At 42.6% G+C, this 27,942-nt stretch overlaps 2 protein-coding genes across 3 annotated transcripts in view; one reads left to right on the forward strand and one right to left on the reverse strand.

Moving 5' to 3' along the window:
* The window catches only part of nvl (nuclear VCP like), a 63,668-nt gene extending 52,460 nt beyond the window's left edge, over positions 1–11,208 (forward strand). For both annotated transcript variants that reach the window (XM_039738033.1, XM_039738034.1), the window contains exons 22-23: positions 419–498; positions 10,643–11,208. In XM_039738033.1, the coding sequence (XP_039593967.1) occupies positions 419–498; positions 10,643–10,687 (125 nt within the window). In that variant the 3' untranslated portion in view covers positions 10,688–11,208. The remainder of the gene's footprint in view (positions 1–418; positions 499–10,642) is intronic.
* A 3,626-nt stretch (positions 11,209–14,834) lies between these two features.
* Positions 14,835–27,942, reverse strand: part of degs1 (delta(4)-desaturase, sphingolipid 1) — a 37,634-nt gene continuing 24,526 nt past the window's right edge. The window contains exons 2-3 of the mRNA XM_039738931.1: positions 20,133–20,875; positions 14,835–16,129 (exon numbers count right to left, since the gene is read on the reverse strand). Coding sequence (XP_039594865.1) covers positions 15,983–16,129; positions 20,133–20,875 — 890 coding nt within the window. The 3' untranslated portion in view covers positions 14,835–15,982. The remainder of the gene's footprint in view (positions 16,130–20,132; positions 20,876–27,942) is intronic.

Here is a 27,942-nt window from a genome sequence, read left to right on the forward strand (position 1 = left end):
GCTTATGACTTTATTCAGTGTGCAGAGAGCAGGATGGTGGCAAGCTTTGCTGCTTCACATATGTTAATCTTTGGAAATGGGCAGTTTTTCATGAGGTCACAAATTGGGAATTCTTCAGCTCCATATACCTCCATGGTTTTTTAAATGAATTTATTTTTTTGCACCAATTTTCTTTCCTTCTCACAAAGATTTACTGTAATATTTAGACCTTTTATTGTTTTCAATTATAAAAGGATTTCTTGATTAATAGCACCCATACTGATAAGCCACAACATTAAAAGGACTGGCAGGTGAAGTGAATAACAGATTGTGTCGTTACAGTGGCACCTGTCTAGGGGTGCAGGGAAGGAGATTTTAAAGGAGTTTGGATTTTTTAAAAATTTATACAGTAAAAATGTTTTTACCCTCCCCTATCCAGGGTCAGTGTCTCCAGTGATGGTCAGCCAACAGAACTTTGAGGATGCCTTTAAGAAAGTGAAACCTTCAGTATCAAAAAAGGTAATTTAAATAAAAAGTTCACCTTTGTGATCTATTAAAGGTAAGGGATAAAGAAATTTGAAAAGTCAGCAGGTGATAGATACCATTAAGGCCACAGAAAACTTCCTGCAGCTGATAAGATGTCCTGATAATTCATAGTCAAATCTAGCAGAGCGGAGTTGTCGATAAGCTGTATGCTAAAGCACAAGGTTATCGGTTCAGTTCCAGAGTGTGACAGTAAGCAGTTTACTTAACCTGCTTATGCACCCGTGTAAAAAGAAAAAATACTTACTGGCTTCTCCTGCTTTGCAAAGTTAATCTGCCCCTGCCAGTCAAACCTCCTCTTAGTTCAGCTAATGTCTTGACCAAGGTTATTATAGTTTTGCCTTTTTATATTAGTTTTTATTTCTATATTTTTTCTGACCTAACTTGGAAATTCAGTTTAGTTTTAGTTTTCCTTCATTGTGTATTTTTAGTTTTAATTTAATTTTTATTTTACAAAGACATTTCTATTTTAGATATATATATATATATATATATATATATATATATATATATATATATATATATATATATATATATATATATATATATATATATATATATATATATATATATATATATAGTTGTTGTAATTATGGTACCGTTAAAGAGCTACTCTGGAGTTTATTTTTTGTGTCACAATGAGATAGAACTGTACACTTAATGGGTTTGGATATAATATGACTTTAATATGACTTACTACAATACACGACACAGTTTACTATTTGGTTTTGTTTTTCTCTGATTAAAAACAAGCATAATCAAAACCAGGTACTGAATATGAACAATTTTATAATTTTTAAAAATATTTTCTGTGTCATTTTTGCTGAAAAACTGCGCGGATTGTTGGCACTTTTTTCTTTTGCTTTTATTTCCCAGAATGGGCCAATTTGTAATGAAATTTAGGTGAATTTTAAGGTGTGAGGTTTTTTTACTCTAAATGTCTACAGCACACAACATATCCTGCTCCAACGACAATGTGCTTATAATGAATGCCTTCAATAGTGCATTCAACAATCTCAAATATTGGGCTTTGTTATTTTCTACCTCTTTCTATTGGGGGCTTAGGAAGAGTGGGGCTCTTAGGCTTGAATCAGTGTGTAGACCCCACCAGCAGTATTGAGGGAAACAAGGAAAAACAAGCATGTAATGTCAAGGTTAGGGGCAGTGAGACTTGAATAGCCCACGTATAAGAACATTAAACCCATAATGAACAGAGCAAGAGCAGGTAGTAAGAGTATGGACAGAGACCGCATCTGAGATTAACAACATACATTATCTAAACCTGTTTATCCAGAGCAGGATCACAGGAAACTTACCCCAGCAGGTTTGGATGCAAGTCAGGAAAAATCCCTGGTATTCAATATGTGTGACATGGCTGATGTTAAGAACAAAAAAGAACATGATATTTTAACTATCTATTTTGAGTGAGAGAGAAATATTGAAAAAATGGGGACAGATATTTTAAAACATAATTCTGCTACTGGATTATTTCACAATATCAGGTATTTTGAGCTGTAAATATTAACTAACAAAGATAAATTAATAAATATAGCATAAATACAAAAACACATTAGTATGTTTAGCTTTTCATGACTTGGCAGACTCTCTTCGCCTACCTACCTGTAGTTCAGTAGAGACGTTGCCAACTGAGGAATTTTACAAGGTTTGTATCACTTCGTTGTTAAACAACGTTTTTAAAGCAATAGTGACTGGTCAGCAGCAATGTGCTGATCTTGTATGATGACCATCAGTCTCTCGATCAGGGCTGTTTTATTTTCAAAAATCGGGAGTGGTCTCCCCTAGACTGTCTTGTGTACTCAGATATGGGGATGGATATTTGAGGAGTAAACCGCAAGATAATGATTATATTATGTACATTAAAGAACCAGCAACAAAAAAAATCAAATCAAATGATTGATGGGTTTGGCCCAAAAGTTAATACAGATCTACAATTTTGGTGTAACAACCACATGCCAATATAGTTCCGTTTTTGAGTTATCGTGTTTACACACACACATACATAATTCCAAAACTCCATAATTGGGGAGTCCTAAAACGTCAAGATTCATCAACATCTCAAGGTCGAATTTTTTTCATGATTATTATACTTAGTGTGCGATGTGGCAGGTGAATTGCTGTCAACAAAAAGCAGGCACGTGAGAAATAAACTGAAACGTTACTCACTTGTGATTTTTCTGTCCATACGCTAAAGTTTTTGTTGACCAGTACATTCCAGTTCCAGGCATTTGAATTACATCTTGATATACAGCAGTTGCAAAGAAAGGCGGCACGTAAATCGCTTTCTATTCCACACATTTTACACGCGTATTCACCGTGTTCTGTCACAGCAAATGCTGTGTGAACACCCGCCCTCAGTCACCAGCCGCCGATCATTGGAAGAATATGTGTGGGTGGCTCGTGGTGGGTGAATTTCAGTTTTAGAGTTAAAAGTTTTATAAGGGTTAAAAACTAACAGCAAGAATATTCCTTCAAAAATGAAAACTAAAACTATTTTTAGTAAATTATTATTTTTGTTAATCTTTCCAGCTACTTTTTAATAGTTTTGTTTTAGTTTTTCATTTCGGTTTTGTTAATTTTATTTCAGTTTACAAAAAATGTTTTTTAATAATAGTTTCAGTTTTGATTTTAGTTTTCGTTAACTATAATAACCTTGATCTTGACTAGAAGAGGCGTTTTTAAGCATCAGTCAGAAACATCTTGTGCAGATACCACAGATGCCTCAAAGATGGAATTATTTGGAATTGGCCATTGGGACCCGAGGGACCAACCTGCTGCATGTCTCTCTGCCTTTTTATGATTTGAAAAATAATGACTTGAACTTTACTGGGGAGTGCATGATGGTTTGGGGTCTTTTTAAATAACGGAGCAACCGTCTCTGCCTGTGAAGCTAAAGAAGAACTCCTTCAGGTGCAGTGGCCAGTCAAGGCTTGTGACATTGAGAGTGACTCGCATGTAAATCACATCACAATCTCTGCCTCGCTCCTCTCATTCAAGTATCTCTGCAGTTTTGATCCCCAACCTTGTAATGGACAGCAGGAAGTCTTGCACGGTGTAAACCAGCTAGTTAGCTCCACTAGGCTACCCATCTCGGGGGCTACTGCTACCTCCTATTGGTGACAGGCCATTTGCTGCACCAGTCACTATTATTAGAAAGGCTGATTGGTGCTTCTTATGGGCCAACGCCGTTACTGCATTATGTGTATCTCCACCCCTCCATTCCACAATACCTTCTTACAATGTTATACCTGCTATTAAAAATGAATTCCTGTGGGGCACTATAGTGTTTTCAGCTGGCAGCCTTGTGGTGTAGTGTCCAGCGGCTTATTTACTAAACTACATGCCTGGCTGAAGAACACCAGACAACATTTCTTTATGCTGCCTTTTGCCATATTCATCGTGTACTGCAGATGGTCTGCCAGCAAGAGACAGCAGAAACAGAAAGACCGGTTTCACCTTTTGTCCTGCCAGCCACCCCTTGTGGCCTCAATTTGTGCTTCTGTTTATCTTGGCTCATTCAGAATCCGTCAAAATGCGCTTGACTCATTTGTTTATGGCTGAGCTCTCACTACTCTGTAAGCCTGGCGTTGCACAGGAAGGGCACCCTGAGTTAGTTGTGGTTTTAAAACATTCAGTACGTCTTTGTCTCTAGATTTGCTTTTTTTTGGAACATGGCCTTTTTTATCATATTTGCACCTCTTTTGTGTACAGAATGCAAACTACAGAATTGACTTGACCAGCAGGTATAGACAGTAAAGTCTGGCACTTGGCTCAGCAGTCGTCAGCCCATCTCCCCCCTCATTTTCACTTTGTTTAGTCTGGAAAGATGCAAATGCAGTGTGTATCCATTGTCTGCTAGCGTGTTGGAGCTTGCCTTTCATAGTATTACATGATATCTTGATTTACACGCCGCCGTCTGCTATCCTCGCTCAGCTAATCCAGGTGACACGTACTATTAGTGATCTGGACTGAAAACACTCGCCCCCATCGCAGAAACAGAGGAGTATAGAGTGACAGCTGGGACTCAAGTATCACTTCAGCAAGCGTTGTTACTGTTGATGAGATTAAACCTGAGCCACTGTATGAGGGGGCTATGACTGGATGGCGTTCTTAGAGCCTCGTTGATCTTGCAGGACCACTGGCAGTGGTGCCGGTAGACCCGGGTACAGTTTCAACCTACAGGTGGTAAGGTTACTGAGCAGCTCTTTATATAATCTCACACACACTGCTTATTATTATACAGTATAAAAGGCCTTCAGAAAGCATTCAGAACCCTTTTTACACATTATGCTACGTTGAAGCCTTGTGCTAAAATCATTTAAATTCATTTTCCTCCTAAACAAACAAAACTTACAACCCCAGAATAACAAATTGAAAACAGGATGTCAGGATTTTTTTTTTTTTCTCGAAAGAAGCCAGTTGAGGTGATTTAGGCCCCTGATTTTAGGATGCATCCCGGGGAAGTGTTTCAGGTATGTCCACCCGGGAGGACACCTTGGAAAAGACCCAGGACACGCTGGAAAGATTGCCTTTTGGCATCTCATCCCCTAGGAGGAGATGGAAGAGGTGGCAGGAAAAATGGCTGTCTGGGCATCATTGCTTCGACTGCTGCATCCGTGACTTGGACAAGAAACAGAAAATGGATGGATGGATGAAATATCTCCTTGACATAACTATTCAAACGCTTTACTCTCTATTTTTGTTGAGGACCCTTTGACACCATTAATATCCTGGAGTCTTCCTGAGTATGATGTGACAAGCTTAGGGATTTTTCTCTCCAGTCAGGTGGGGTGGAGGCCATCAAGAAACGGCTATTTTCAGGTCTCACAGTTTTCCTCAAGTGTTTTCTCTGGCTGTGTCACTCAAGAAAATGGTTTCACCAGACCAGAGAATCTTGTTTCTCATATTCAGAAAGTCCTTTAAGTTTTTCTTTTTCCAAATTCCAAGGAAGCTTCTTTCCTGGTGTAGTATGGGCCACTCTGCTATAAAGCCCAGGTTAGTTGAATTTTGCAGTGAAGTTCCCGCTGTCTCCTCACACATTCTCTTGAGGTCAGTCAAAGTGACCAGAGCGTTCCTGGTCACCTGTTGCCAACGCCCTTCTCTCCCGGTTGCTCAGTTTGCCTTGATGGCCAGCTCTAGGAAGAGTCATGGTTGTTCCAAACTTCCATATTTATGAACTATGAAGGCCATTGTAGTCTTGAGAACTTTCAATGCTGAAGTAACCTTTCCCAGATGTGCGCCTCAACACCTTATTCCTGTCTCTAAGCTCAGCCAGCAGTTCCTCCCACCTCATGGCTTGGTTTTTGCACAGCTGTGGGACTTTGTATGGAGAGGTGTGTGCCTGTTGAACCAACTGAAGTGACCACAGGTGGACTCCAAATTAGACGTGATGACCGATAGAACGGGATACACCCGGGCCAGATTTCAAGTGTCATTGCAAAGGCTCTAAATACTTGTGTGAATGTGACATTTCAGCTTTTTATTTTAAATAAATTTGCAAAAGTTTCCAAAATCCTGATTTTGTCATTCTGGGGAATTGAGTGTAGCTTGATGAGGGAAAATTAAATTTAAAAGATTTTAACACAAGGCTGCAAACTTAATAAAATCTGAAAAAGTGAAAGGGTTTTGGGGGACTTTCTGAAGGTGGCTTATATACAACAAAAATTACATAAAATGTGTGTTTACGTGTGTGTGTGCGTATATTGTAAGATATACAGGTGCCGGTGTATGGCGTTATTTCAGTGCCACTATTCTGAGTGCACGTAAAAAAATATTGCAAGTGCAAGTGTTGCATTTGGAGGAGAAATTTATTTTGAGCGTACAAAAGCTGAATTTAAGTGAACAAAATTCATTGCTGCGTGCAAAAAATGTATTTCAGTGTTTGCGCTTATCCATATACACACACACAATAGCACCCCTCTCGCTCAGTTTTTCATTTGCGCTTGCTGCAATGTGTTGCTTGTGCTCACAACATTCTCTGCTGCAAGCGCTCAACTCTCTGTACACCGTTATAAGTGTGCCACAAAACCAACCAATCACAGACTTGGTTTCAAAAATTCTGATTGGCTCTTACGGTCTCCAATCAGCTCGCTAGCTGCTGCATTCCGGAAACAGTCCGAAATGTAGCTAAATCCAGCTAAACTCAATTAAACCCCAATTTTAAAATAAAATAATTAAAGATATTATCCGCAAATTGCAATATTGCAATATTTTTTTACGTGCGCTCAATATTTTTTTACGTGTGCTCAGAATAGTGGCACTGAAATAACGCCATACCGGTGATAAAATTAGAATATCATGACAAAGTTGATTTATTTCAGTAATTCCATTCAAAAAGTGAAACTTGTATATTAGATTCATTCATTACACACAGACTGATGTATTTCAAATGTTTATTTCTTTTAATTTTGATGATTATAACTGACAACTAATGAAAGTCCCAAATTCAGTATCTCGAAAATTAGAATATTGTGAAAAGGTTCAATATTGAAGACAACTGGTGCCACACTCTAATCAGCTAATCAAAAACTCAAAAGCCTTTAAATGGTCTCTCAGTCGAGTTCTGTAGGCTACACAATCATGTCAGTTGTCCAAAAGACGACCATTGACACCTGCACAAGGAGGGCAAGACACAAAAGGTCATTGCTAAAGAGGCTGGCTGTTCACAGAGCTCTGTGTCCAAGCACATTAATAGAGAGGTGAAGGGAAGGACAAGATGTGGTAGAAAAAGTGTACAAGCAATAGGGATAACCGCTGTACCCTGGAGAGGATTGTGAAACAAAACTGTGGGGAGATTCACAAAGAGTGGACTGCAGCTGGAGTCAGTGCTTCAAGAACCACCAGGCACAGACGTATGCAAGACATGGGTTTCAGCTGTCGCATTCCTTGTGTCAAGCCACTCTTGAACAAGAGACAGCGTCAGAAGCGTCTCGACTGGACTGCTGCTGAGTGGTCCAAAGTTATGTTCTCTGATGAAAGTAAATTTTGCATTTCCTTTGGAAATCAAGGTCCCAGAGTCTGGAGGAAGAGAGGAGAGGCACAGAATCCATGTTGCTTGAGGTCCAGTGTAAAGTTTCCACAGTCAGTGATGGTTTGGGGTGCCATGTCATCTGCTGGTGTTGGTCCATTGTGTTTTCTGAGGTCCAAGGTCAACGCAGCCGTCTACCAGGAAGTTTTAGAGCACTTCATGCTTCCTGCTGCTGACGAACTTTATGGAGATGCAGATTTCATTTTCCAACAGGACCTGGCACCTGCACACAGTGCCAAAGCTACCAGTACCTGGTTTAAGGACCATGGTATCCCTGTTCTTGATTGGCCAGCAAACTCGCCTGACCTTAACCCCATAGAAAATCTATGGGGTATTGTGAAGAGGAAGATGCAATACGCCAGACCCAACAATTCAGAAGAGCTGAAGGCCACTATCAGAGCAACATGGGCTCTCATAACACCTGAGCAGTGCCACAGACTGATCGACTCCATGCCACGCCGCATTGCTGCAGTAATCCAGGCCAAAGGAGCCCCAACTAAATATTGAGTGCTGTACATGCTCATACTTTTCATGTTCATACCTTTCAGTTGGCCAACATTTCTAAAAATCCTTTTTTTGCATTGGTCTTAATTGATATTCTAATTTTCCGAGATACTGAATTTGGGACTTTCATTAGTTGTCAGTTATAATCATCAAAATTAAAAGAAATAAACATTTGAAATACATCAGTCTGTGTGTAATGAATGAATCTAATATACAAGTTTCACTTTTTGAATGGAATTACTGAAATAAATCAACTTTGTCATGATATTCTAATTCTATGACCGGCACCTGTAAAGAAGACGCAGATCACACCTCGGTTAAGAAAACCTCTGAGAATGAAGCTTCTTTATAATGAAGTCTTCCTAAAACCCCCTATGGCGCATACACAGATTCAAGTACCAGTCTGCTGTTGTGCTGCCATGGTGCCACCTGCTTACACAGAGCAGCCATTGTCTGCCGTTAACATTGTTTGCGCTGCAGAATGTAAAGTTTTTGTATGTGAGTGCTCAGCTATTAATATAACTACAGTATGTGCTTCTTCTGACTTCTTTTGTAAGTAATGAGTATAATTTGCCCAGTATGTCACAAAAATGTAAAGCAATATCTGTAGAAAATAAAATGGAGAATATAAAGATGATTGTAGCCGAAGGTTTGAAGTTTGCCACTGTGATCTATGAGGCTTATTCCAAACAAATCATTTTATTAAAAATTGATAATTGAGGCCATAAATAAGTACAGTTGAAACCAAACAAATCAGATGACAGAGAAACTCATACCATCATGCAAGCAAACTGACTGACAAAGAGATGGAAAGAGACAAGTGGGAACAACTTAGGCAGGCTAATAAGGAGAGGAGGTGTGCCCGGTGGTCGAACGGTCACTTTCTGGTGTTGCAGTAACTGTGTGTTTTTTTCCCATTCATTTTATGCCAGCAAAAGATTGAACCCATGTTTGGAGGTTGCATATTTGCATTCTGGGAACCTTGAACTGTAGAGAAATTATTATAAAAGCTCGGACAGCTCTACTGCAACTTAGCGCTTACGTACAGGACTGATGGAAGACATCACTCCTACCCAGACCCCCAGGACAGAATGCCTTCCACACTGAGGGTTTTAAGTAATCAACAGAAGTTGGGACACCGGTGCAAATTGTTTGCTTCAACTTGCAAGGCTTCATTTACTTGAATTGCTGCAGAATGTCTGTAGATTGTAGTCTATTAGTTATTCCCTGATGAAGGCCCATTTGTAGTATTCTGAAATTTCCATTTTTTCAGTTTTTGCTAACCTAAACTTTAAATTTAAACCTCTGGAAGTTTACTGCTTACCTTTTCAGGTCATTCATTGCATTTCCACTGAAGAGAAACTGGAAACGCTGAGGTGTTCTAAAACCTTTGAGCAGTTGTGTGTGTGTCTGTGCATATCTATCAAAAAAATCTTGGGAGACGAGACGTGATCTTCTCGGAAGACAATTTGACGTCCCGCGAGAGACACTTTAACATCACGTGAGACAAAATTTAAAACAAGTTCACGGACATCTAACCTAGCAGTTGTTGGAATACCTTTGGCAGACAGACATCGTGTGCTCCCAGCTCTTAAAACAACGAGCGGCGAGGAGCAGAACACGCAGCTCACCACCAGCAGCATGCCAGCAGATGATCCGACCGCTTCTCCTTACCGTGCGTTCAGAATACCCCAAACGTGACCGCCGGAGACGCGAAGTGGCAAAAGGACAGCTGCTGTACAGGCTTTGAAATGATCGACGCACAGCACAGCAAGCGTCACACACATCTGTCACTTGGTTCAAGGCCCAGTTCAGCCCTGCCGTCATTCACAATCGGCTGGCCGTAATTCAAAGGTGATGCGACCGCACAGATGTTAATTAACATGAAAATGAATGGTCACCAATTTGGAATGGCTTACGCAAATCTGCATCTTTATGTGCGATCCTTATGCGATTAGTGATTTGGCCAGAATATCATGACAACAATCTAGACGAGAGCTGACCACTTCTGTCCACTGAACTCTTCCATAATAACATCAAGTCGAGTTTTGAAAGTCCCTAAAGTCCAACTGGCCCTGCCCCGTCCCCTCCATAATGGGTCGCTTATTCCAAGTGTCTTTACAAGCCACTTGTTAAGTTTGTAACTGAGCTCCATGAAGCGCGCTATACAGAAACAAGCTGACCTCCATTGAATTTGAACCCAGCAGCCCCTGCCTGTCAGTCTGTTTCGCGGAGTACAAATGGACGTGGTGAGCCTTTTAAAAGCCGTTCCTCTTCTAGGATGAGGCCTTTTCAATTGGAGGAAGTTGTGGTATTTGGTGCCTCAACCGATGAGGCTGGCGGGGTGGCGCGGGGGGCTTGTGAGTCGATTTAAAAAGGATGCCTGGAAAAAAGAGGACCGGGTTATTTAGGAAGAGCGTAGTTCCTCGGCCGCTGAGCCAACCCCACGTTAATAACATGGCCAGCACATCCTGGCAACGACCCGGTGATCTGAAGAGGAAGTCAGTCATTTGTAATGTGACCAGAGGCGACTAATGAGATTTCTTTATTCTGTTTGTTTTTACAACGCAGGAGCAGCAGATGTACGACGCGCTCAAAGCTTCACTGAGCCCCTGAGCTCGGCTTTAAACCTGCAGTTTGTCACGTGACTAATTCAGCCATTTCCAGTTCATCAGATCATGGGATTTCGGTTTCCATCGAACACACTGAAATGGCAGCTTTACCATCCCAAGAATCATGAGGTGGGTGGACGGCGGTGTGTGTGTGTGTGAAGTACAAGGCCTCAGAAGAGCTCCAGCTGGACGGTAGTTTGGTGTCGTCCGTGCTATCCTGAGACACGGGGTTGGGGGGGTCGTACTTCAGCACAAACCTTCAACTTCAACCATCTAAAATGAACCAATCAGACTGGGGAGTACAGGACGGTGACCTTCCAGTTAAACGGTCCTCGGGTGTGCGGCAGCAAAAGTGCAAAACAGAACCCCCTCTGCTCTTGTCTGAGTCGCCTGCAGCTTTGTACTCGGCGGGAAATGGCCGCCACTGTTCTGTCATCTTTGTTTAATGGAATGCGTAGTGTGTGACTTGTGAACATCAGTGTTGTGTAAGTAAAAAAAAAAAAATAAATTTTAAAGTACACTTCAGCATTTTATATCCAAAAGCAGGTTCACTCGTAACCTTCTGCTGTTGCAGACCTGCCATTTTCAGGAAACTTGACATAAATGAAGTGAAGAAGGCAGCCGTGCTGTCATTGGCGTCGTTCTGCTAGTCGTGGTGCTGCTGGGGGGAGACACTCAAAGGGGATTTCATTTCCATCCAAGTTGGGGCTGCTGGGCTGGCTGCGCTTTTCATGCCAGACGCTTTCTTCCAAATTGCTGCCAACAGGACTTTCTTCTTTTGCACCGATTGGTTACTAAAACTGAAAAACCTGAAGTCTGCTGCCTGCCTGCTAAGGAGCGTCTTTCGAGGCCATAAACGTTTAAACGTACAAATAGGTTGCGACTAGCGATCAGTTTATCTGAACTCCCACGAGTCCTTTGGTGTGAGGCAGTGGACTGGCAGCACTGGTGGTGAATCCTCTCAGAGCAGGGTGGCACACTAGTGAGGACTGTGGGCCGTCCCTTCACATCACCATCCTTGTTAACTGATGCTGGCCATTGCCCAATGTAGGGTGGTGGATACGGTCTGGGTAGACCCCCAGCTCCGCAGCTACCTGAAGTAAATGGTGGTGCCCAGCAAGAGTATGAAAAGTGGGTCTAAATCAACTGAGAAAGAGGTTTGCGGCTGTAAAGTGGGGTGTAGAATACATTTTCTTTAAAAGTGAAATGTTTAAAAATCTTTTTAAAAATGAAAAGTGACCACTGCCAGATCTGTCCACCATCATCAGTAAAATGTCCAAATCGCACAATCACAGCTCCCACTGTACAGTATTTAGCCGTTAGGCCGAGGACTCCTCCGCTACAGTTGCACTTCCCAAGGCCCAGGCCGTCATGACGCCTTTAACAGAATTTCAAAGATCGGGTTACCAGCTTCCCGTTTTTATCAGGGCACCTGAATTGGGCTCTTTGTTTAAACAGGTGATGACGAGGAGGACGAGGAGGAGGCTTCTAATGACAGTCGGGTGCGCATTATTTAGATGGCGGCTTTTGCTTTCACCTGTTCCTGTTAACATAGGAAAGAAATAAAAAGCTCATCAATACTTAATGCATCAATGCTTTATGGGGGCGCTCGAAACAGTAGATTCAGGCTTTTACTGCCCCTCGTCACCTTCATCAGCAGCTGCCGTTCCTGCTTCCCAATGAATCGGAGGTGAACCGTCCACAGCATAAATAATAAATAAAAAACCCCACCCGCTTGTTTTCACTGTCATCATTTTCAGCTGTTTAACAGGGGAATGACTTTCATTTAAATTATGCGTCACCTTATGGACATGTTTGTTCCTGTAAAAATGAATTTATTTATTTGTCAAGAATGGGATCCGTTATGCCTTTCAACATCACACCATTCAGCCTGAAGACGCACACAAAAGGCCTGATGGGATGCATTCTCAGTAAAACACCTAATGGTTCTGCACGTACCCTGGAGGTGCAAGTAGACTGAAAGCCATTGGCACACTGCAGGCAGCACAGACTTCTGGGAAACTCCAGTCAGGCACGTGGCTTTCTGCTCAAGCGACGAGTGGCCCACCATCCCACCCTTATTTTGTTTTTATTCTCAAATTTGCAGAAGTCTTTGAAGACCATCATGGTGGGTTTTATTTTAGAGACATTTTTACTAAACAGTGTGAAGAAATCGACGATCCTTCTGTCCTTGAAACCCTGAGATGCAAAGCAGGCCCAGTCAGCACCGCCAACAGTCGACTAGGACAGACGGCACACGGGGACACGAGAGAACTGCCAGGCGGCATGTCGAAGATGCAGCGCCCCCCTCGCTTAAACTGTGGTACGGCCAGGTGACCAGCGAGGTTGAGTGGTCTGACATAGACCCTCTAACTCCATCTTTCATTCAGTTTCACCTCAGGTGTCTGCTAAAGCCGATGTCACAATGTGCTGCCTCTAGTTGGCCGCCAGACCTAAACCACAGTTGCTGATCTCCGTCTACACGGTCAGACACCGTTTCACATTTCCAAAGTATCGCTAGTTGCCTCTTATGTATGTTTACCGTGGCTGCAGGTTTTCATTCCAACCCTTTTCTTAATGACTGACCGGTTTTTGCTGCTTTAACTTCAATTAAAATGAATTCAAAAGATTTGCTTTTAAAGACTCAGACCCCCCTCAATTGTTTTTTTTCCTTAATTAGCAGCCAAACAATAACGAGATACAAAATGAGCCGAAACAACTGGTGTCCATCATAGAATATCTGAACATAAAGAAAGGTGAAGGGCTCAGGAGTGTCGATCTGCTCAGCTCCACAAAACATTTTAACAGAAAAGAGAAAATCAACAAATTCAGAAATGTCTGCTAATGCAGCACGAGAGCAGCGACAAGCCACGGAATTAAAGAGCGAGTTTAATTAACGACAAGACTCAGCGCCTCATTAAGCAGCTGGTTGGAGTTTGAGGCCCTGATTTAGGTGGTCTTCTGTTGGTCACTCACTTCACATTTCATTTCTGTTTGGGTGCCATTTAAGAAAAGAAATGAAGCGATTCACAGGAACAAATCTTAAAAAACAAGTCACTTAAAATGAATTCACAAGAAGTTAATTAGCAGCACAAACCGGGCACTCGGTAAGAAAAGGGTGACAATGAAAACCTGCAGGACCAGACTTGGCGACCCCTGGTTTAAAAGGTCTGTGTTGCCGTCACCATCTTTTTTTTTGCACCTTTGCAACAGCATCTCGCACTGCCACCTGCTGGAATCCTCCAGATTTACGTGAAGTCCACACACTGCTTGTGTAGCAGCAGCAGCGTAGCGTAGCGTCAGGTAGACCCCCGGCCCTAACTGTATATGAAGCCCCCGTGTGGCTTATTCCTCAAAGCCGTCTCAAAGGCACTGGTCACTTGGCAGCACCATCACTGGTTGTCAGCTGCCACTCCCACTGTTAGATTTTGACAGGGCAAGTCACAGAGTTGCTGGGGACATCGAGGGAGGAAGGAAGACAGATAGGAAAGGCACTATATAACAGATAGGTAGATACATAGATAGAGATAAGATAGATGTGAAGGCACTATATACTACAGGGTGGTCCAGATCGTCTGGATGACTTTGATTTATGTGGGGACGATTCCAGTTCAGCATGAAGACGATTCTTCAGGTCGTCAGTTCACACACTACTCAATGGTCCTGGATTTTTTGGGTGATTTTCTATGTAATAAACTTAAGTTGAAGCGTAATGAAAATTGCATAATTAGATCTGGACCACCCTATAGATATGAAAGGCACCATATAATAGATAAATATGAATTTTAGTATAGTAGGCAGGATATCATACTAGCCAACAATAGATAGATATGAAAGGCACTATATAACAGATAGATACTTTATTAATCCCAAGGGGAAATTCACTATACGATTGGTGGTCACGGTGGTGTGCCAGGACTTGGTGGTCACAGTGGTGTGCCAGGACTGCCCATGGTAGGTGTACAACTGAAAAAGAGCCTCTAGAAACCGTGTAATGTGACAAAGTCTTAAAGTTCAAATCATGACAGATTCAGGATACGGGAGGACTGGAGACAAAAAGTGTAAATTCGTTTTCCCCACTCAGGCCACATAAACCAAGCGCTGGCTGCCCAACCCCTCACCCAAAGAAGAAGCAGCAGATGCACATCAAATCTCATTAGAATTAATATAATTTATTATGGAAATAACTAGCAAATCACCGCTGGAATCAGACGTCGAGTTTACACAAACTCCGGACCGTCAGTGTCCACCTGTGCAAGTGGTGGAACTGGCAACAAACGTGTGACGCGTCTGGACAATGAGCCATAACATTCACTCTTGCACTTAATACTGATGAAGGTAAAAAGAATTCAGTCCGTCATTTTACAAAGTGCACATAAAGAGAACACGTCAATCCACACACACACGCTCAAAGGTGAAGCTTCGGCTTAAAGCAGCTGTGCTTAGAAAGGGGAATGTTAAGAACGCTGGGTGTGCGTTGAAATATCAGAATGAGAAAACATCACACAGGAAGCTGCAGGCTTACCAACACACAAAGCACGCCAACTGTCAGGCGCTCGTGATAAAAGGCGTCTGTTCAAATTTCCAAAATGGAGCAGCAGAGAGGGTGCCGTCTAAGGGTTTGCATTTTCTATGAACCTCAACATGGCCCACCTTTGGAAAGGCACGAGTTTCATCTCATGATTTAGCGTTGAAGTAGCAGACATCTAGTCAGTCACGTCTGGCTGTGTAGCTGCAGCTCCACTCGAGGGGACGGTGGCATCAGTGTTGAAAAGCAAACCTCAAGAAGGTCATGCAGCCCCTCGTCTCTCCTGCTCGGGGGTTAAAAAAAATAAAGCAGACGTGCAGGGCCTTTTGAAACCGAATCCCAGGGTTATTAGGTGGGATTCATGGCAGCATCAATTCGGAATTCACATAACAAAAAAATAAAGACAACAGATAAGCCCTCTCATTCTTTGTGGTGTTTCTCTTTTCTGGGCGTATTCTTTGTTTGGAAGAGCTTTTCCTGGAATCCATCCATTCATCCATAGACATTTACACATGAAACTCCAGGATAAAAACAAAAAATAAAAAAACCCCAAGTGCATCCCATTACAGAACAAAACAAAAGCCGACATGATCACGAGTGGCAGGGCGAGGACAGGGCAGAGGCTGCAGCGCCACTTTTCAGTGATTCTTTATGCGAGAACAAGAATGCAACTCCCAGGAATTGGAACGAACACACACACACACACGCACACAAATGGCGTCTTGCCAAAGCAGTTGGACATCTCCACAAGTTCAGCTCTTTGCCATCAATTTATTCTTGTTTAACTTCCCCCTTGAGTTTTCTTTTAATACGAGAGTAAGGGCTAAGGGTGTCGTCCATTATGAAATCGTACAGTACTTTCACCCAGGAGGTATACTGAGGAAGGTGCTCGTAGTACTCGGAGGCAATTTTCTTGACCTGCAAAACAGGGAGACAAAAAAAAAAAATAAATAAACGAACTGAGCTTCGCACAAGCGACAAACCAAAATAGAATTGAGGAGGCCAATCCGAGTCATTTCTGCATGAAATTACTTGTCAGATACAAACGTACGTTTGTGCGTTTTAAAAAAACACAAGTAAGAGGCTTCAGCAGACACTCGCCTCCCTGCCTCCCTCCCTTTGGATCTGTAAGCCGCCTTCACACCCGTCACCATGCGCTTCACCTGGACAGCCACACTACACATTTCTGTTCCACTGCCATTTCAATAAATAAATGTGGGTATAAATAACTGTCACAAATTGTTTTTGGTTGCTCATTCCTTGATTTAATCATTTCTTCATTTACCGATTTCAGTGTCACTGCACACATCATCATAAATAATCGTTATGTTGCCCTCCCACTGTTAAACTGGCATGTTATTTACATCATAGGGTGAAATGTCACTGGTGGGCTGCACATGAAAACGCCCTCCAATTAAATGAAATAACCAAAGGGACCAATGAAATCAATTCTACTTATACCTGCTGTTATAATACTGCAAAGCTGTACTTTGTGAACCCTGACCCTTTAGTTAATTACACATATGCCCATATAATAATAACAGGCAAAGCCCTCACTCACTCATCACTAATTCTCCAACTTCCCATATAGGTAGAAAGCTGAAATTTGGCAGGCTTATTCCTTACAGGTTACTTACAAAAGTTAAGCAGGTTTCATTTCGAAATTCTACACGTAAAAGGTCATAATGGTCGATAACAGTCGAAAACGTCCGCCATGTTAAACTGTCTTATTTATGGACCCATCTTCACAAAATTTGGTAGGCGGTTTCCCTGCGCTAACCGAAACCAACGTACATACTTATTTCGGTGGTACGACGCCACTGTCAACCGCCATATTGAACTTTTCAACGGTCTTTGTTACTTATGGGCCCATCTTCAAGAAATTTGGTACGCGGCTTCCCAACGTTAACTGAATTCTACTTACGTACATATATACGTCCATAGCCTGCAGCTCGGTCACCGTGTGAGACGGCATTGGGTCCCCCATCCCAACGCCTCCCACGTTGTTGGCTGCCTGCCTATATAAGGCCATCCATTGCTCCAGTCTCTACATTCCTTTCCTTGCTTCGCCACGGGATTCACGTCTTCCTGCTGATAACTACAGCCTTTTAATTTAATCCATGGCTTCTCCGCTGTTTTATTGTTCATTTATTACGATTATAGTTACTGTGTAGGTATTTTAGATTTACTTTACATTGTTCAGGTACCCATTTCCTTTATCATTCCAACTGTACCCCCATTAACATGTCTATCGAGGTGATTATATATATATATATATATATATATATATATATATATATATATATATATATATACATATATATATATATATATATATATATATTATATATATATATATATATATATATACACACACACACACACACACACACACACTCACTTATTTGTATATTTATATATTTTTGTATATTTCTACCCAATAGATCATTGATATGTAACAAAAAAACAAATCACAGCACTCAGGTGACATCATCACAGTTGAACTCATTACTGTCAATGTTTCACACATAGAAAATAAAAGAACTTTTAATGCTATCAGTAAATGATTTGATGAACAATGGCGAGCGCAGCAAGTTTCGCTGCTCAACACTCCTGCTAGGACTCTCCACAGACGCACAGTCACAACAGGAGACATGCGCTCTGCTCGCCTTCTGAATCCTGAGGCTCATGTAAGCACATCATGTGCATGTAACTGGCAATTTTAAAATCAAAACATAGCCCCCCACCCATCTAGAGCCTGCCCTCACAAATTTTGACAAGGGAAACTGAAATGAATTCATCAAGAAATAGGAAATCTCTCATATATATTTCTCTTCTGGTTCGTCCTGCTTCCTTTTCAAAACCAGTCCTGCCCACACGCAGCATTTCTCGATGCCTATTCGTCCTCTTCCAAACCCTTCCCCAAGCTGCCGGCTGCGGCCTCACATACACCCCCACGCTGCTTTTCTCGATTCCTATTCCTCCTTCGAAGTACCACATTCCCCGCTCCTCTCTCATGACCCCATTGGTGTCACGTCACCGCCCGATATCTAGCCCGACTGTGTGACCTTTCACTTCGGCCATGTGTGCGACTGCTACAGGAAGGTACTCTCTCGACCATTGCCATTGGTTTCGCTCCTTGCTTTTTTCGTTATACTGTGACGGTTGTTTCCTAAGCCTTTGTTATAAAATGAATGACAGTATCTTCTCGGTTGACGGATTTTTGTACAACGTCATCTCTATTCTGGGATCCGGCAACTGCCTGTTCCTATCAGTGGGTTATTTATTGACACAAACGGACTCGCGTTCTCCATGACCATCAACAAGTCCCAAGGACAAACGTTTGCAAAGATCTGCATTAATCTACTATACCCAGTCTTCAGCCGCGGTCAGTTGTACGTGGCTTTTTCTAGGGTTAGATCTTTCGACTCATTCATTATCTGTCGTCTCTAGCAAGAACACCTATTCACAACTGCGTCTTTCAAGAAAGATTTCTTTCTTCTTGATTTCTGAATTCCTTTCTCACCGTTTTCCGTTCCTATTCTTACACCGCCGTATGCTACAGTGGCCGTCAGCTAGTTGACATTATTTATGCTTGCATGTCATTTTGCTCTTTAGTGCCACATTTAACAGTAGGTATGTACCAGTTTATTTAATTTGTCCAAAATGATCCTCCAGAATTTTAACTTTATAATCAGAAAACAAACAGCTGCCAAAAAACTCAATATTATATTTACCCAGGAGGAATCCAGTTTAATTTACATGGCATTAAATAACCCAGGGGCCGATGGGGGGTCACAATCAGGCCTTGACCATGAGAGCTGTAGAAATAAACCTGATGGCAGCAACAAAAAACACAAAGCATTGTGACAAATGTAAAATGCCCAGAAGTGGAGCTTCAGACTCAAGGCAGCTGTCACACTTGCCATTCCCCCCCAAACAAATGGCAGACGGGGTTTGGGAGTGGATTGGTTATTTTGGGGGGGTTATACACGTTTTCTCTTTGTCATTCTGGGGTATCAAGTGTTGCCTGATGAGGAGAAAATCAATAAGTGATTTAAACACAAGGCTGCAGCAGAGCAGAATGTAAAAAAGTGGAGGGGCGCTGCACACGTGTGTGTGTGTGTGTGTGTGTGTGTGTGTGTGTGTGTGTGTGTGTGTGAGAGAGAGAGAGACAAAGACAGTCACACTGATAAAAAACGAGGAATGCTTTAATGACACGGCCATTAGATTCCCATGTCTGACCATAATCTATGCATTCTTTAATGTTTTTACATTTTATTTTCACACAACTTTTTTATGTTTATATACAACAAGGCGGAGAGACTCCAACGAGGACTGTACACTTTGCATATGCAGTGCAATAAAAATATCCTGCAGGTGCATTTTGGGTTTGTGCAGGTTTGATGTTCAGTAAATATTCGAAGGATGCCGCTGCCATTAAAAGCAGATTACATTTCACCACCCACGTTGTGCTGGCATACCCAGGTCAGAGCGCGGCTCTCTTCAAATGCTCCGCGGTTGGCCCTTAAAAGTGTGCACAAGGAATTGCTTCGTGACATTCCCATGAATCACTATAAAACTAGTTGTTCTGGTTATTATGAACCAAATGCACGTCTCAAAACTTTACAAGAAAACATGAAATCTTAGACTTTACACTCCACTTTCACTTTTGTTTTCAGTCAGACACAAAGCAGGAGCAGGGCAGATTCAAACGTATTCAAATCAAAGACAAAAGGAAATGAAGCCAAATATCTCACGCTGCCCCGCATCCAACACGCTCAACTTCCCAACATTTCTGCAGGTGCCATGCTCATAATCCAACACCTGGTGACCCAGTGAAGCTCAATGTGAAAACAGAGCGGGGTCTACACTGGCAAGACAGATTCTCCCTCTCAGGAGTGGACAATCAGTCACCTACCTCTGGTAACCTTCGTCCAGGAATACTGGGAAAGTCGTGGTGTTCGTTGTGGTATCCAACATTGAAGGTGAGCAGATTGAGGGATCCATAGTAAGAGTAGGTCTCGTGACCCTTCAGAAACATGTAGTGCTCTGCAATGAAGTGGCCCGAGATTGGATGCATCCCCATGCCAAGCATGGACCCTGCCAGCATGTACACAACAGGCTTGACTCCCCACAGGTAGTAGAGGGCAATGTTAAAAGAGAACTGAACCACCAGGTTAATCACCTCCAACTGACTGATGGGCTTTGGGTTGATGTACAGCGGGCGGATGGCATAGAAGAGCGGCTGTAAAACAATCCAAAAGAATTTGCGCATTCGTGTGCAGAAAAACCAGCCCTCAAAGTCCGTGGGTATGTCCACATCGATGCCATCCCCGCCGAGGTAGCGGTGGTGGTCCAGGTGGTACCGCTTGAAAGAAGCCGAATACGGCAGACCAATGGGGAGGTTGGCAAAAATGGCAAACCAGCGGTTCCACACCGCCTTGCTGTTGCCAAATGCCGTGTTATGAGAGATTTCGTGAATGGCCAGAGTCATGGAGTGGTTGATGCAGCTGCCAAAAACGTAAGTCCAGAACAAGAGCCACTTCCATTCCAGGTCCTTCACGAGGTAAAAGGCCAAAAACTGCACCGCCACCATCATGCAGACCACCCACTTGAGTCGTGTGTCGGGGCCCATCAGCGACTTGATCTCCGGGTATTTTGCTGTGAAAAGAAAACAAGAAAAAAAAAAAAAAAAACTTCTTTAGTCCATTTAAACATTTTATTGCAAATAAGACTGCCAGCCGTGTTCATTCCACTGCTTTATGACAAGAAAGATGCAAACACTTCACATGCAAGAAATGTTAAAGGCAGAATAAATGAGACACGGAGAACGAGTTCACAATCATGGCATTCTAAGGGGCACACCACATGAAGTCGTCTCTTAATTAAAACAATAGCTGGGCAAAACAAGCCATGGGATTCGCGCCACACGCTAGGCTGGAGAGCGACCAACGGCACAATCAGTAGGAAGGCGAGCCGAGGTCACCCTGACCAGCATGGAGGTCACAGTGCACCACTGCCACGCTCACGGCAAGGCATCTCTGAAGGGGAACTTTGCTTTCCCAATCTCACTGCAGACATGATGTCCTGTTTGCATAAACACAAGCAATCAATTTAAAGAAAAATAAACAGAAAAGGCCTTGTTTTATTCTTTTCTCCAGAAACTGGGAGATACCAAAGACACACACCGCAGCCAGCTTACTGGTTTGGGACATTTAAGTCAATGTGCTTAGCTTGGCCATCAGGTGTGTAAGGTTTTCTTAAATTTGAATATTTTAAATTTGTATCATATTTTATAGTACACACTTGGTGAGAGGTGTACCCAAGAATTCCCAGAATCGGTCAATAGCACAGGAATAGGGTTTAGCTCTCGTGCATCATTGTCAGTGGACCCCAAGGGTTCAATTTTCTTCCGGAATACTGCGGACTTGGGAGTTTTTGGTTTTCCTGTCATCCACAACAATTAAAAAGGACAGATTTGCTTTTCCACCCTTTTTCTCCCAATAGGTGAACCATCTTTTTAAAAAAACAAAAAAAAAAAATCATTCAAAAACAGCAACTTGTTTGACAGAATTCAGCTGTACTTGGGACATACAAAACAAAAAAAGAAAAGCCTACGGACACTTCTACAAATTGTGACACCCAGTAAACCAGTGACGACAGCAGAAGTCAGTCGGCCCACGGCTTTAGTCTTTGGCACACCTTGACCGAGGAGTATTTTCAAACACAGAAGAGACGTTCAAAGTGAAATGTGACATCTCATGCTCTTTAATGGACGGATAAATTGCCTCCGTTTCACTAGAAAATGGTGTCTGGCATTTTTTAACTGCTTCACCTCTGACACGGCCATTTAGTTCTCAGCTCCTGAACACACAACCAAGCTAATAAGCATAAAGAGGAAGGCACGGACTTCACCACATGGCGCTAGGACCTCTTAAATACGCCTGTTTGACTCTCTAAACCAGTGGTGCTTAAACGTTTTTTGCTTGTGACCCAATCTTTCCTTCTTAACATCTTGGGACACCCAGAAGGCCCCGATGGTAGAGCAAGAACTCCTCAGCATAAAAATGACAACCGGCTAACGGTCACATTTTTTAAAGTGAATTACAGTGAGCCACCAGTTAGGGGCACACTTCACTGGATGTACCGCAGGAAGCTCAGGAGCGAGCGAGTGGGTTAGTTGGCAGGGGTCCAGGACCGTTATAGCTGACTGTGGACTCCCAGTGGTTTATCTTCTCAAAGGATGTTGCTGACTTGAGGTTTCATCTTCTTCTCCTCCATTGTACGCTGGTCCAAGTTCAACAATTAATGAATAAATGAACGGACAGAGATTTCTGGGCTTTGTTAATGTTAATCACTTTCATGCTACCATACTTTGTTTTCGTGTCTGTTTAAACAGATTTGTGTCTTTATAAATTGCTAACCACATATTGGAGTTCACATAAGTTTGTATTTGCATTTTATCTGAGAACTTGACACAACACTCTACACCACAGAGAGCCCCACTTTCCCACTTATCTTTTTTTGAGCAAAAGGACATTGAACTTTATGGAATATTCGTACGAGTTGTACAAACAGCAGAGGGGTTCTGATCTAAAACTGCAAAGACTTCACTGGCACTTCACTCTGAACACAGCAAAAGGTAAGGCTACTAATCTTCTACCCCGTTCACACCCACTCTGCTCGACAAGATGACATGGCTGAAGACTACAATTAATGAACACGGTTCATGATCTACCAAGGCTGGCAGCTGGAAATGCAGCGAATTCCTACACACAGCTCTGAGCAACATGGAGGAGTGCATATTTTGGGTATGGTGGGGCTAAAGGGGGAGCAGCAGAGGGGTAGCGGTGCTGCCTCACAACAGAGAGACCAGGGCTCACGTCACAGGTTTCTCCTGCATGGAGGTTGTATGTCCTCCCTGTGTTTATGGGGGTTTCCTCAGGGTGCTCCAGCTTCATCCTAAAGTCCAGTGCCTAGAAGGTTAGGTGCATTGACAATGTCAAATTGGCCTGGCATGTATGTGCGCACATGTTCACCCTGTAATGGACTGGCACCCTGCCTAGGGGTTATTCCTGCCATGCAACCCAATGCTTCCCCCTGCTCTGGATAAGTGAGAAAAAAACAGAGAAAAAGAAAGATAGAGGTCATGAATATGTGAATTGTGCAGCAGATTAATAAGACGGTTCTTCTCATCTTTATAGAGTCAGGGTCTGCTGTGCCAGCATCCTTTGAAAGCTTGTCACAAAGGGCCAAGGGGGCATCCTGAAATCCAGCAGCACAGCAATTCCAGGAATGCACATGCAGAAGGGCTGAAGTTTGTTCCTGCACAGCCAGATGCGGTTTTTCACAAGCCGGATATCCATGAATGGCTGTTTTAGTCCAATCCTGCTATTTTGTAATTGTAACTACTCGACATATTTAGAGACAGAGTTTCCTGTTGCATAACAGACATTTTCTGCTCAAATGTCACTTCTTACTGCGGAAAACAAGCAAAAAGTTCATAGGGTCACCACTGTCACGTGAACAATGCGAGTACAGTGAAGGTTTCATATGTATGTGCAAATCAACATGAAAAAGGTCACAATAAGCAAAGAGTAAAAACGGCCTCGAGACTGCTGCTCGGAGGATCTACGGCTCAGCTCAAACATCTGGATTCCTCTTCAGTAAGCCGCTGCTCCTGCAAACATAAACCTTCATCTAAATTACTAAGGGCTGTCTGCCTGTCACACAAAAACTTCAAACCACTGGGCCTTGAAGCTTTATATCTTGGCCACAATCGACAGCTTGTGCTATGATACGTGTAAAGTGACCGATGAATTGGTCGTGCAGGCTACCTCAGCCACGTAACTGGCCTTCTGGTCCTTCTCAAGGAAAGGAGCGGTGCAGCCTCATGCTGCACCTGACAGGACACAGCATTGCCAGCAGAGAAAGAACAAGACGTGGCCGACAAGTCTACAATGGCTGCACAAGCACATGGCAGGTCTGTCAGGAAAAGAGCAGTGAAGGACACCAGGAACTCCAGCAGAGTGACCTGGGGTGCTGTGTTTCACAAGTCTTGCCATCAGCACAGAGGACGACATTAAGAGCAAAATTTGACTTTGGGGGAACAAAAAAAATAATCACACTCACCATGGCCGCCTTTTAGCACTTCTAGAACGGTACCATACTGTAACACTGCGTGTCCTCTTCATACTCTTATCATACCATCACCATCCCTCAAATGTATTACTGTATTATTAATTCTCTTTGAAATGGCCTCTCCTCCTAAAAGCATTGATTGACAGCAACAAGTTAAAAATGCTGGCTGCCACAGAGCTGTGTCACAGGACAAAGATGCAGAGCTCACCTTCGCTTGCATTCTCTCGCTGTATTATTAGATCAGATCGACTTTACGAATCCATCCATCCAGTGTCCAACCCGCTATACAGTGATCCCTCGCTATATCACGCTTCGACTTTCGCTGCTTCACTCTATCGCAATTTTTTCTCATACACGCTTACGTCACTACGCATGCACTTTCCGAGAACTTTTATCTAAGCCCCATGATGGCTCCTAAACGTGCTGCTTTTTCTAAGCCTTCTGACAATAAAACTAAGCGCCGGATGAAGATGCTTACTATCCAGGAGAGGGTGAAACTCTTGGATATGATTAAAGATGGCAATACCCTACAAAAGCCTCCTCACGCATATGAAGACAGCGCCAGCAACTGCCTATCAAGATGTTCTTCAGCCGCGCACTCAGATACCCACTGCCTACTCCTGGTACTCCTTCAGCGGAAGACGACAACAACGCACCTGCTGAAGACTCTCCTACTGAGGTCGTGCCTTCATAGGTTAGTGGTTGTGTTTAAGAACTGTGTGTGTGTGTAATTAAAATGTACAGTACAATAATCTACTGTATAAAAGCGCTCGGGATTGTCCTTCTGTCCCGTGAGTGCAAAGCGTAGCGGTATTCCGCTTATTACAGACTTACTACTTGTGGCTTGAGGTACGAAGCGACGCGATGTGAGCAGAGTTCTGGTGCTCCCATCATCCCCTTGCTTTTGTGCGCGATGCGCTGGAAAAATAGACAAAATTATGTCTCTGGAAATAATTAATGTTGATGGAGTACAAATGCCTCACCGTGTAGTAAATATCAGGGGAGATGGTGCTTCCTTATTCTCATCTATAGCTTATTTAGTGCATGAAACTCCGTCTTTAGCAGTACAGATTCGGGCTGACATTGTACGACTTTGGACAGGCACTTGAGGGGATAAAAAAAAACGGGAGATGTTATGAATGGGCACTTTGATGTTCTCATTCCCTACACTTACATGCCTGATGTACACATGGAGCGCACAAAAATTGAGGATAAAAGTCGGTCGCATAAAAAGGCGAGTGCGCCTAGTAATATGATATTTGTAACATCTAATACGTCTTATTTTCTCTTATTTTGTCCAATATATTGGGTAATACGCGTGTAATGGTGACTAAAGAGTGTTATTTCATGTCTAGAGGGCTCTAATAATGTTAAAAAACGTATTTAGAAGGTCGTAAACAGGTTTTCTATACTCTAACTGCGAAAATATTCGATTTATAAATAAAGAATCCTACTTCGCGAAAATTCATTTATCACGGTAGAGTCTGGAATGGATTAACCGTGATAAACGAGGGTTCACTATAGCCTAATTACAGGGTCACAGGGTTGGTCTGCTGGATCCAATCCCAGCCAGCAAGTTGAAAGGCAGAAACAAACACTGGGCAGAACACCTACACACACACACACACACACTAGGAACAATTTAGGATCGCCAATGCAAGCAGTGCACGCTACCAGAATTGGAAAGACGATCCCATGGAGGTCCACATCAGTGACCGGTTAGGCTGGTCTCATAACACGGAGGAACATTTGAGGAAAGGGTGAACCTTTGATGATGATGATGATGATGGAGTGTTCATTTCAACAGCCCCGATTACATGTTATTACTTGCATGACAACGGAGATCCTTCGATGCCAGCCTTCTCACAGTTCCACAGACCTGTTTTGCAAGTCTCGTCACACACTTGTGCACTTTTATGTACGTCTCCACACAGTCCTGTTAGTGAAGCTCTGTCAGTGGACTCCCGTACTGCGGACTTCTCTTGTTCTTTTTTTTATGTACAGGTCAGTCTCTCACTAACGTAATTGAAGGGCCTCTTATTCACCATTTATTGTTCACTGTCGCCACATTTGCCTTGTGATGTTGTACTCTAGTGGAGAACACAAAGTCTGACATTCATAAAACCCTGGACCCCCCCGAACTAGTTTTAATTACACATCCGTCCATCTTCTAGTCAGATTATCCAGTTTGAGGTCACAAAGAGAGCACCTTTAGAACACGGGCCAGGGCGATTGTTAGCATTAGAAAAAACCTCAGACAAAGAGTAAGGATTTTAAAAGGACGCTTTCCTTTATTTGGGATACTTTCAAGTGCATCGGCCAGCCGGAGCTTCCTCTTAGAACTCCTCACATTTCAGCGGAGTCTCTAGAATGAAGCAAGGCCATACATCACAGGGACTACATGCTCTCCAACGAGTGGAAATTAATACCTCAGGCCTAAAGGCGCCTCTATTTATACGCAGTACGTGTGTAACTGAACGTTGCCTTGGACAGTAAGGCCGCATGCGTTTGTGTGTCTCCCCACCCCGCACCATGGTATAGAGAAGCACAGCAGATTCAGAAAGTATAAAGGCTCCTCTCCTTTCAGCACACATTTTGTTTAAGGACACGTTTTCACTATGTCCTTAGGGGTTGCAGAGTTTAAACTGATTGGCAAAAATGGCAAATGTATCCATTTAAAATGAAATCTACAACAGTGAGCAGAAAGTGAAGGGGTTGGTGTATTTTCTAAATCTGCTGTATCCTAACTAACTTAAAGATCTGGCTCCCCCAGCTCCCCCATGGTTACAGTAATTCACCACCGCCCACCAGCGTATCGAACGTTTAGCTGAGAGCAAGGGAGGATTGTGGGAAAGGTCAAAACAAACTTCACCTGCAGCATTAAGAGGGGAGGAAAAGAAGAGAAACATTTAACCATTTGTGATTCAACTCAAATCAGAGTCTCGGAGGATTTTATCAATTAAAGGACATTCCTGATTATTCTTTTAAAGGTCTGGATGATCATACACAAACTAGCAAGGCTGGAGATGCATGTAAATATCTTCAGAACACTACAAAGAGATGCTGAAAAGTGTAAAGTGCAAGTTTAGTAAAATAATATTAACCTAAAATGGGGTTCCTGAGAAAAAGAAAAGTGTAACACAGATTATCTCAGCTAGCAAAAAGTGTTCTCACAAGTCAGTACAGTGGACATTTTTTGCTGGTTTAACCTGAATTCTGTGGTCCTGTTCTCCCCCCAGGGAAAGCTTTGGTATGCTGCACACACAAGGCCACTTGACTGAACATGTTAGAGGATTCGTTGGTTTGAAACCAAACACCCAACCTAGTTCTAGCAATCTAAATTGGTTATTTCAAAAGCGACACGCTCACTAGCACCATGCAGTCCAACAAATCTGAAAAAAAAAACAGACAGTACTACTCAAGTAAAATATTCCCACAATATGTCATTCTCTAAAATTCTGTACTGGAGCGTTGGGATTCTTTACCCAAAAAGGAAAAAACACAACATGCATCACAAGAAGTCAACGGGTACCTGCATAAGGATTAAAAAAGAAAAAAAATGTACACACACACACACATTATATATA

The sequence above is a fragment of the Polypterus senegalus genome, chromosome 16 (genome assembly GCF_016835505.1).
Source record: "Polypterus senegalus isolate Bchr_013 chromosome 16, ASM1683550v1, whole genome shotgun sequence".
In the NCBI taxonomy this organism is placed as follows: Eukaryota; Metazoa; Chordata; class Cladistia; order Polypteriformes; family Polypteridae; genus Polypterus; species Polypterus senegalus.